At 39.7% G+C, this 12,195-nt stretch overlaps 1 protein-coding gene across 1 annotated transcript in view; it reads left to right on the top strand.

Annotated features, from left to right (window-relative positions):
* The first annotated feature begins 1,728 nt into the window (after positions 1–1,728).
* Positions 1,729–12,195, top strand: part of LOC119720397 (deleted in malignant brain tumors 1 protein-like) — a 49,278-nt gene continuing 38,811 nt past the window's right edge. Inside the window, 7 exon segments of the mRNA XM_038190061.1 lie at positions 1,729–1,871; positions 2,327–2,442; positions 2,964–3,441; positions 3,869–4,189; positions 5,216–5,354; positions 7,571–7,717; positions 8,542–8,546. Of these exon segments, the coding sequence (XP_038045989.1) occupies positions 1,820–1,871; positions 2,327–2,442; positions 2,964–3,441; positions 3,869–4,189; positions 5,216–5,354; positions 7,571–7,717; positions 8,542–8,546 (1,258 nt within the window). The 5' untranslated portion in view covers positions 1,729–1,819.

The raw sequence follows: 12,195 nt of genomic DNA on the forward strand, positions 1-12,195 counted from the left end.
TGCGGGTAACACCATGTGGAAAGATATCGCTTCTTGGAAGAAGTGTGGTTCTGAAAACCACGTCGAGTTCTACACTCATCCGACCGGTTCTTTTGAGAATCACACTTCTTCCAAGAAGCGATATCTTTCCACATGGTGTTACCCGCAAAAGTAAAAATGTATTGATTTTTATGTTTAATTCTGTGGAGCATAAGAACTTTGTTGATTCATGACTTATTGAAATAACAATGCATAAGTCTATTGCAAATGATTTAAAAACGAGCAAAATTCACACACAAAAAATCAGAAGTTTAAATTAATGTTGACTCGTTTGCTTGCAGAAGTGACGTGCCTGCAAAATGGTTAGTTTTTCTAACTCGACCAAAAACAACAACAACGAAACCAAAAATAACCCACAACATGTCACAAAAGAGGTAGTCAGTAAGAATCACTTAGTATCACTATTATGCTAAAGATGTTACTTTTTATAGCTAAATTAATCTTTTTATCCATGTGGAGTTCAATACTATGTGAAGAATTCTTGATGCAATCATTTAAATACGCGGTGGCGTTTTTCCGTCATTGAACATGTGAACCCACAATATTGTCACATTCATTATGGACTGTAAACTCATGCGTCTTTTTTTAAATACAAATGCAACAAATTTTACTTAATATTTGAAGTACACCTGTTTTCGATGTCTTTACATTTAATGATTGTCATTTGATGAGAAGAGAGTTGATTTAGGGTAAAGAGTGATGGGAACAAGTTCACATTCACAATCTTGTTTGGACAAGAATCAATAAATTAGAATCAATCTTAAATTGTTATATTTTGTCTGTAAGTTCATTGGCCTTGAGCGATCACGTGTCAAGTTTATAAAAACTACATTTGCGGCACCAAAATATCGCTTTAGCACATCTTTGCGCCATAAGCGCCACAGCGGCACATGTCGCACAGTGAAGGGAGTGGTCACGCCCCTTGAGGTTGCATAGGAGTATTTCATGACAAAGGTTGCATTGTGACGATTTTAATTCATTCCTTGCACTTGTACCTGCAGTGTAATTTGCACATTTCATGTTTCCCATTTATTTTGGCATGACATAGGGTGTAACAAGTTATTGGCTGTTGGGACGGTGGGAACTGTCTCCTTGATTGTTGTGTGTACAAACACCATGTCCCATATCACAGCAGTCCGAGTGTGCTATGACTTTGTCAGTTGAAGCTTTTGAAAGTTGTGGGCAAGTTCTCTGATTATTCTCTCAAGCGGTTTTGACTTCAGCATTGTGCAATGTTGCAGTGTAGAAAATCTGCCATGTATCTTGTTTGCTTAGAGTGAATGCAGTATATCCAAGTGGTGCACGGGTTCGGTCAATGCGTAGGCCTACAGCGGCTTGGCTTGCAACCTGTTTGTCCCTCGAGATGGGGAGATGTTGAAGGGGTGAAACATCACGTGTTGTTTTAAAATTAGACTTTGTTCCGACGCTCCGTTGGTCCTTGCCAGATTATATCTTCTCCGACAGTTATAATACCTGTGATAAATGATTTTGTTCACCTGGGGATATTCACTAAATACATCAACACTCTTGATATACTAGCAAATGTCGTGTGACTCGTATGTTTCATCACTCCAAACGACTTGGTAATCAACCTATGCGTGTTTTCCTTCCTCGTAAGTACGAGGTCGCCAATCCTCCATGCCCTATTAGTCACATGGAATGCCAAGAAACTTCCATTTGGTCTTTGCAGTCTATCAGAAACTTTGCGGAATCATTCTTCATTTCTTCACAAGAACTTCATCGAACAACGCAGGCTTACTGTAACGAGGGGTAAATAATTATGGCACTGAATAGCAACTTTGTGGTGGTGTTGGTGTTTTCGGTGTTGTACCGTAAGTATTGTTCGTTATCTTCTTGTGAATATTTTAGGAAGTCATTGATTATGTGACTGCGGTGAGACATCGTTAAAATGAACGTGTATATTTTATTCCTGATGATTTGGGGTTTTTTTTTCGGAAAGAAAAAACACCTTTTTTTCTCCTTCCTCGAATCAAAAAGCACTTGCCACTGAAACGAAATTGAATACAAACGCTAACAAACTATAAGCCATTAAATGAACTCTTGCTCTGCATTACTCTTGCTATGACGACATTGGCTTGATCTTCATTCAGTTTCGACGAAAATGATGGATTTGAAAGGCCATGGAACTTATTCATCACGCGAATGCTCAGGTATCAAAATGGAAGGACTCTTTATAACGATTGAATGCTGATGTGGCAGGCATTCGTTCTTTATTAAAAAGGTATTATTTTTTTGGTGGATAAAGTTACATTCCTTCTTTCTTTAGAGCTGTGCTTCGCCCATCCCATCAGCGAAGAAGATCCTCCAATCAGCGAGACAGCCAAACTGCTTACGATTGGTGCCAGGGTGGTACGTGGACCAGATTGGAAATGGGGAGATCAGGTACAAATCCAAAGGTTCATCATTTTCCAGTTGTAAAGCTATCTTCGTTATCCAGTCTATAGTGGTAAAGAGAGTCCCACAAATTGAAATAAAGTTTGAAAAGCTACGCGTATGTATGTAAATTTCGAATATTAGGGTTTTTTTCGCTGGGACGGTACTCCACAGAGTGAACGCCGGACCAATGTTGAAAACAATGGCTGTGTCGAGGTGAAGCGGGTTATAGCAGGCAACACGAACAGTTGCCGAATGAGGAAAGGAGAAAAAAATACGTTGCCTTCTCGGAACCTGTGTGTATATGAGGAAATCTGCGCCCGTTGCCAACAGCACAACCGGGCTCCGTTGTACGTTGCAACGGATTACTCTAATGGTAGAATGAATGGTTAGAAACTGCTTTGAACATTTTAAATAGTACTCGTGTATTAATGGTCGGTTAACTTCGTGTTTTTTTGGAACTACGCATGCATTATGTTGTGCTTATGAAGGTATCCTGCTGACTCAAATCACAAATCTCTTTGTGTTAGGACGGTAATCCGCCTGGGGAGGGTAGTGTCGACGGCCCATACAGTACTCCCGGTTGGTACTGGGTACAATGGGACGCGGGGAAAAGACACACTTACCGAATAGGAGCAGAGGGAAAGTACGACCTGAAGCTTGTTGACGCTGCGTCTCTAGACGGATCAGTTCGGTTGGCAAATGGCGATGACGAACTCAGCGGTCAGGTGGAAATCAATCACGACGGGACCTGGGGAACAGTCTGTGACGTCAACTGGGACATCCAGGATGCCATGGTCGTCTGTCGTCAGCTCGGCAACTTCTTAGAAGCAGTGGAGATCAAGACGGGATCGTTCTACGGAGAGAGCGAGCGACCGATCGTGATGAACCGTGTGGCGTGTCGAGGGACGGAGAGTCGGTTGGCTGACTGCCCGTTTGTCTGTACCAGCTCTCGTCCCTGTAATACCTCACAAGTGGCCGGGGTGGTTTGCCGACTACCAAAACTCAGTAAGAAAGACTGTCATCTCTCGTTACTTTTAATTTAATAGTATTGCACAATAAAGCTTATCCAGGTAACAAGTTGTCTTAATATAACACCTGAATAATTTCACTTGTCATTACAATAATTATTTTCGGCAGTAGTTCGTCATGTTTACGAAATATAATATAGACCTACTTTTTATATCGACACAGATATCAAACCGTCAACTGAATATCAAGAGTTTTGTATTAATCATCTCCCAAATGTACATTCATTACTAATATTCCTCAGTTTCTCAATTTGAACATAATTTCTTTAACATGAGTTGCCATAATAATGATGCTTTCTGACTCAACGCGTAAATTTAAAATTCATTCGATTAATCTGTACTGCTTTTTTGCTAAATAATGTAGTCGTTTACACTTTTAAAGAAAATCTTAATTTGTTTACCAGATACGGTTCGGTTGGTTGGAGACGGTTCGGATCCCGCCAGCGGACGCGTAGAGATCTACCGTAATGCAACCTGGGGGACAATTTGCGACATTGATTGGGACATGGATGACGTCCAGGTTGTCTGTCGTCAGCTGGGATTCTCCGGGGCTGTGGAAGCCAAGTCTGGGGCCCATTTCGGCCAGGGGGAGGGGCCAATCCACATGGAGGGAGTGGCCTGTGATGGGTCTGAGAGTCAACTGGCTGACTGCCCGTCTCATTGCTGGCAGAAATCGGCATGTAGCCACGCCCAAGATGCTGGCGCCATCTGTCGTCAGGATGAATAAGCCGTGAAAGTTTACTCAAGAAAGTTGCGGTTATTATGGTTTTGTTTTTAGTTTGACGCTATATCATAGCTTGTAGCAGTATGTATTCTTAGAGGTAGTGCATGTATAAACCGAACTACAAACACTCCATGACAGAACAAGGTGTTGAAAAGATACATGCATTTAGCTTGTTGAATATATTCGAGGACAGTTATGGCAAGTTAAGTTTGTGTTGGTTCTGAGAAGAACCGGTTTAGACTCAACGTTGCGGAAATTATACTCTTTCCCTTTGTTATGCCAAGTTGCGCTATATACATTCTTTCTTTAAACGCGTTCTTTCTATCAGCTAGAAAACATAGTTTTAACTATTTTTAACATAGTTTTAACTAAGTTTGGTATTTAAAAATATTAAACATATTGCAATACTAAACATGTTTAGAGTATTAATGAATAGTGTTTAGCAATTGAACATCGATGTTTAGGAATTGGACATGTACTGTTTAGCTGCTAAACATATGTTTACAAAGTGACAGCAATATTCTGTTTTATTGCTATAAACACAATGTTTAGAGCGTACTCCACTAAGTAGTTATTAAAAGTTAAAAGATGTCTTACATTCTCCCTTTTTTGTTAGAAAAAAATTCGTTCCCCAAATGTTGTACCCGTAAACCTGCCCCGTCCCTATTCGGGTGCCGGTAGCTGATACAATTGGCTGTCTGAAGAAAATAAATGACTGACCGCATTAGGAAATTGAGAACATGTGTGCTTAGGGTGAAACAGAACATATATCTTTCCCGTGATTGCTATGCAAGTTCCCTTGTGCAGGTATTTAAAAAGCATACATGTAGAATAAACATTGTCAATTTGCGTGTCGAAAATAAATTTTCTAGTACATACGCTGAGCATTCCAATTCTTGTATATGAGTTATGTGCGTTCATGTATCCTGGAACTTGGCTAGATTTAATAAATGTTATTTTTCAAAGATTCAAAGATTCAAAGATTGCTTGGAATCTCTAAATTGGCATTATTGTTTATTATAACAAGGTACGAGTCCTGACAGCGCTGCTTACGATTGCACTATTAATAGTTGTCATGGAATGCTTAGATCCTTCGATCAGTCTCTGGGTCTGCCAGAATCTTTCCAAACGGCTCACTTTTACGACTATCATCCGACGGACGGACAGTGAGAGGGAGAACCCAGCTACAAAATGGGTTTCATCAGTTGCAACATTGCCGTGTGGATATTGTCTGCAGGGCTGTACCGTAAGTAGGACAAACCTTTTCAAAACGATTTTAGTCCATTAACTGCGAATCAATTTATTTTACAGAATCTGGTAATATCAGAAGAATTGTTGGACTATCTTAGATTGTCTCTCAAAAGTTAAGATCAATGCCGAAGTATATAGGCCTAGCCATGTTGTAAAGAGTATTTTATTATCTTAGTAGACAGAAGAGTTTTTATCATTACCAAAAAATACCAGAAAGTATAGGTGTATTTTGCAAATTGTACTATTTAATTAAATAGAGCTTTACATTCGAATGTAAATTTAATAAAGAAAGAAAGAATGAATATTTTAGTAGACCCAGAAGAGTTTTTTTTTTATCATTACCAAAACGAAACACTCCGAAAAAACATAGGAAGCTGCAGGCTACTACATGTATCTGTTTCTAATTTCTGACGGGTTTTCAGTAACAATTACAGCCGGACTTGTTAATAACATACACCCATATGAATCGTTTCTTCTTTTTTTCATACTGATATCACTTTACAACTCTATGCAGAGAATGCATTGTTTTAACCGTTACAATACAAACCGTATACGTGCACTGAGGCAGAAAGTGCAAGATTTACCATTATTTAGTAAGTCCTAATTAGGAAAAATAAAAAATTGGCTGGTTTCACATTGGCAAAAACACGCAAAATCTCTCAGAATCAAAAGTACCGACAATTAACAGCTAAGCCCATTATTATTTTATTCTGTTGTAGTGTGAATTTGTGACTCCTATGAAAACGGACTCATTGACTGCATCGTGCATGGCTGTGCGAACTGAATAGTGGGAACTCACTGATGCATGTGAGGCAGAGATGCCATATAAGGCGAACAGGGACCGGACTTAATGGGAGTCCGAATTTCATATGACACCGGCATGTGTTAAAACGGCTGGTGAAAAGCCTATTTGCATTGATCACAGTCCATTCTTTTAATTATAGAAGTGTGCGTTGGTCATCCAATCAGTGGTGAACCTGATGATTTATCTGAAGTGCTGAAGATGGGAACGAGGGTGGTACGCGGACCAGACTGGAAATGGGAAGATCAAGTATATAGACTTTTATCCAGCACTCATGCATTATATTGCCATCAATGCATTAATTTAAACCTTGGTTGGAAACTTTCCTAACAAAAAATGTGTATTTATCTCAGAGGGTGGTATCTTTTGTTCTATTTTAGGTAGTTTGTAATGATTATTCAGTGTTTGAAATAGTTGCCTGTATTATATATAAAAATTATATTCTTTGTTTATTCTTTAACTTTTTTGTTTTGCTTTGTTTTGTTTTATTACTTTGTTTACATTTTTTGAAAAGCCGCTTATAGGCCTATCCTTAATTTGCCATACCAGCCATCGGTTGGCAAAAACTATTACGTATCACTGGGTCTATGGAAAAGGTGCATTTCATTTTAGGGCATTTTTACATGACCTAGCTACTTCAGTTGCATTATTATTCGAATAAATATATGCTATTGCTATAACTTAGGGCAATAACACCGTGAAAGGTTAAAGACATAACAAACTGGCCACGTTGAAGTTGCCACTCTAAGAATACCTAATTTAGGCTGCAACGACTTTGGGCTTATTAACTCAAATTAAAACTCTCTTTGTGAAAGGACGGTAATCCGCCTGGTGAAGGTAGCATGGACAGTGAACTCAGTGGCGGCTGGAATTATGTACAATGGGACACCAGGCACATAAACCATTACAAAATGGGAGCAGACAGGCAGTACGGCCTGAAACTTGTTGAGGCAAGGGCGGATCCAGAACCCAATTTTTGGGGGGGCCAAAAAAAATTTTGGTCCCCCCAAAAAGTGGGTCTAAAAAATTACGGCGTGGGGTTCGGGGCCCGCTAGGGCCCCGAAAAATTTTTGGATTCTAGATGCTCTGTGGTGCGATCTGAGGCAATTTCTGACCCTTTTAACCAATTTTTTTGAGGAAAAGATGGTGGTGTACTCATTGCCTGCCTTTATTGCGATGTCACATTAAAAAAAAAAAAAAAATTGGTTTCTTTTTTGGGGGGGGGGGGGGGGGGGGGGGCCATGGCCCCCTTTGGCCCCCCCCCCCCTGGATCCGCCCTTGTGTTGAGGATGCGCGTGTTCGTTTGGTGGACGGGGATGATGAACTCAGCGGTCAGGTGGAAATCAACCACGACGGGACCTGGGGAACAGTCTGTGACGTCAACTGGGACATCCAGGATGCCAGGGTCGTCTGTCGTCAGCTCGGCAACTTCTTAGAAGCAGTGGAGATCAAGACGGGATTGTTCTACGGAGAGAGGTAGGAACTCAGATGCGAACAAAACCAAAATGTAAGAACTTAACCTGACCAACTCCATCAAAATTCATCCCTCATTTTTTTTTAGCAGAAAAAGCCACGGCGTACCAAGTCCATCAAAATCCACCAGCACCATTATGTGAAGCAGATTGAGCGATGGATTTTGACGGAGATGGTCTTCTGCTATGGTTCGAGAGTATCTAAGGAAGAATTAAACTGCATTTTAAAATCAAGCCAAATGGACGTTTTAAGCACTTTTTCAAACATGTTTTTCAAAGTTAGATTTTGATCACAAAGGTGAAATCCTTTACACGCACCTCATTTTTCTTTCCACAATGCAGATGAATAATAAAGTATTTTATACGCCTGATCCTTGTGTTAGGCCTATGTATTTTGACGTCTGCTTTTTGAATAGCCTGAACAGGTACAGACTGCGTATGTAAATATGATTTGCCTGTTTTGGGACTGTAATTTTGGACTGCCAATTTCCCTCCCCTGCTGGTTTTCATGGCGTAACAAATTTTGGCTGACCCTATTAGTCTATTTTCCCCCTCGAATTCTCATTTTCATGTACGTGCCTCTCATGTTTTTCCCGCCTGCACAAATTTATCGTTTAAAATAGCACATCTACTTCCCCTGCACTTGTCTGTTGGATGCATCATCTAAAGTTGCAACTGATCGACCTTAAGTTAACCCAAGAGACGTGAAAGTAGAACCATTTCCCGGATAGAATCTGCAACACTTGCAACTTCTCATTCAATGTACAAAAATGACCTACGGTTGCTCCACATGCAGCAAATGCTGTCATGTAATTTTGATTCTTGCAGACGAGGTATTGAACTGTGTATAACTTTATTACCAAACTGCGCTGCAGAGCTGAAGTATTACCTACATACAGATGACAGCCTTAGAAAAGATAAAGAATGACATCCTCAAACCAATACCCTTTTCTGTAATTTTAAAGGCAGAGTGACTTTGTAATTGGTGCATTTTTTTCGTTTGAAGCAATTTTTGCTGTAATTTTCAGAAACGAACTATTTGAAGGGGGAGTATAATGGATCAAATATTGTTACACTGACATGTTTGAAGGTTTTTGTTCGAAAATGCTGGAAAAACCAAGAAAAACAAAAATGTTTGAGTAGTCTGGTTCCCTGACTCCACTAAAGATAAAATGGATCAATTTCCAGATGCCGGAAAATTGTAAGGTAAGGGAACCAGTCTAGCTGGCCTGCACCCGTTCAAAATATGTAACCAATAGCAAACAAAATTTGAACTGAATAAAAAATGGTAAATTTGGAGCAGTAGTTGCAAAATAGTTAGGTTTTTGCAACGATGGTCGGCCGACCACTGCTGGAAACGTATACAAAAATACCATTTTCTTGAAAATGACTTCACACCAGGTGCCATAACTTTACAGGATGCTTTTGACTGTCATTTACCAACATCTTAGTAAGGTATTTCGTAAAAACTTGGTAGTTTTATTTTTCAATGTTTGCAAATGTTGTATATTCCCTTTAACTAACCTGATGAAGTTTATAGCTCAGTGAATACTGTATATTCCGAGAAAATAATATTCTAGGAACTCGATTTCAATTCGAAAATTGACAAGTCATATTTTGAATTGCGCCTGAAATCAGCGTCGGGGACACGTTCTCATTCAGCCGTTTGCAGCGACACGATGTCACGCACTGAACCAATGAATAATAGCAACTACGTGCGCCTTTGCGTCGAGTCATCACTTGCGCGCATCCATTCACGGATTCCCCTAATCACAAAACCAACTACTAACGGAAATTTCCAAAAATGTGTCAATTGACACATCTTTGGGAGTGACCTTGTTTTATTGTTTTCTTAAAATGACAACATGCCAGAAGGAATAATTTCACTGGGGGTTTAGTTTAATTACTACCTTTAAACCAAGAAGCTTTTTAACAGTAATTTGGTCTGTCACTTTTTGGATAGCTGCAAATAGTCGTCTCTACATTTAAATCTCTTTCCCAGCATGCTAGAGAACATAACCTTCATCTACCAGATATAGGAAAAGATTTCACAAATGTGCATGGGCAACAACAAAAAAAGTCAAAGTGGTGTAAATTTAATGGGGTGGGGGAACGTCCAGTGTTGAGACGAGTACTTTTTTCCGAGTAACGAGTACTCCCGAATACTTAGGTTGCCGAGTACGAGTACGAGTACGAGTACTTGTACATCCGAGTACAAGAACGGGTCTCCGAGTACGAGTACTTTTACTTCCGAGTACGAGTACGAGTACTTCCGAGTACGAGAACGAGTACGACTACTTCTATTTCTGAATACGGCCATACCGCAATGATGGTTCATTGTGCTTATTTTGGCCCAGGCCCAGTCAGACAGATATACAGACCCACTCACCACTAGCTGTTAAATGTGTTTGTCTGGACTTGCACAGAAGAAAATCAGGAAATCTCGACTTCTCAACAAGCCAATCAACCATTTTAAACTGAAAGTATCGGTAAAATAAGGCCATGGTAAGTGACGCTATAACATCCCCCCCCCCCGAGTACCGCTTTTCGAGTACGAGTACTTTAATGATCGAGTACAATTTCGACATGTCGAGTACGAGTACTTTGCTGCCCGAGTACGAGTACCGTCATTTCGAGTACGAGTACTTCGACATTCGAGTACGAGTACTCCAATAAAGTACTCGAGTAGTACTCGAGTACGTGTACCGAGTTCGAGTACTAAAACACTGGGAATGTCCCTGCCCCCCGCGAAAACTGATATTGAGAAATACACATTTTTTTGGAAAAATATGTTTTGCCCCCCTCTAGAAAAAATTCCTGGCGACGCCCATGCAAATATGTGTTAGTGACCGCACAGTCCATTTGTTTTGGGTCCATAAGACTTGCCTTTACTGATAACGCTGCCTGTTTCTGTAGTCAAAATGTTGCAGTCAAAAACTGACTTGAATGACAGTCACATATGGTTGTCCTTATGTGAGTTGCTAGTAGAAGTTCAAAAGTCACTTTCATTACACATTTGGAAGCCCATAAAATGTTGCATGCATCATCTCCCCAGAGTTTTTCTATGTTCGTGTGATTAAAGAGTACCTTTTCCCCTATCATGTTCCCTTAGTGCCTATACATGTATTCTTTTTGACCCACACCTGCACGCCTGTTTGTCCACCGAGTCGACAACCTGGGTTGACCTTGAATTGAGTAGGTGAATGATTTATAATGATTTCCCCCCTGCTCCACATCGAAGTGTCAAATTATCACAGGCAGTCAATAAATATACCAAAATTGAGTGTGTTTCTTTTTTTTACTACTTTGTCGTCTTAATTCATGGTGCCTTGTAATTATTTGATTTTTGACTCATTTATGTTTGACCTTAGCGTTCTGATTTCAAGTAGTGTGCACTGGTCATGGTCCTTGGTCAAAGCATGAGCTAATAGCTCCATATGGTCAAAGAAAACAAAAAACTTGGAAGGTCGTTTTGGCTTGGATTTTGTTTTCTTGGGGTGATCAGGTTTAGCTGATGCTTGTGGGAAGGCATAACTGGCATGGTGTGTAAATAACACAGCCGTTATGTAATGGGGCATTCGACACCCAGTAATGCTCTCCTGGACCTATATTACCTTGTCCTGGACAGCAAATTGTTCAGCTTCAAAGCACGCCTAGGCTAAAACATATTTTGGTTAAATTTTGAGGTCTGGATTTTTTTTGGGGGGGGGGGTTAGGCCCTAGTTTTCCATGTTTGAGTCATGAGAGAAAAAAGAAAGAAAGTCATATTTATTTTTTCCCGACACATTTTTGGAAACCTCTGAAGGGGTAGACTGTGATATTGGTGATTATTATTATTTTATCTCTTTCCACGGGTGACATTGAGGCAACAAAGAATGAATGATAATTGCGGGGTTTCTCTGCAAGTTGCAAAGTGCATGTTCTAAGTTGGTACAGCACAGGTACAGTATTCTGGAGATTGTGGGTTCAGATCCTGCTTGAGGCAATTTTCTTTGTGTAATCAAGAATTGATTTCAAACGAAATAGGTCATAGTGCCACCTTGAATGTTTATACATTGTTTATACATAGTAGGCGAGCAAAACTAAATGTGGAAAAGTTCTGTAGAAAATAATTTTACGGCATTTTTTACATGCTAGATTAAATTCTTTGGACCATAACAATAAAGATGCTACTTTTTATAGCTGAATTAATCTTTATATCCATGTGGAGTTCAATACTATGTGAAGAATTCTTGATGCAGTCATTTAAATACGCGGTGGCGTTTTTCCGTCATTAAACAAGTGAAGCCACAATATTGTCACATTCATTATGGACTGTTAATTCATGCGTTTTTTTTAATACAAATGCAACAAATTTTACTTAATATTTGAAATACACCTGTTTTCGATGTCTCTACCTTTAATGATTGTCATTTGATGAGAAGAGAGGTGATTTAGGGTAAAGAGTACTGGGAACGAGTTCACATTCACAAACTTGTTTGG

Source organism: Patiria miniata, unplaced genomic scaffold (assembly GCF_015706575.1).
Source record: "Patiria miniata isolate m_02_andy unplaced genomic scaffold, ASM1570657v1 HiC_scaffold_9, whole genome shotgun sequence".
Lineage (NCBI taxonomy): Eukaryota > Metazoa > Echinodermata > Asteroidea > Valvatida > Asterinidae > Patiria > Patiria miniata.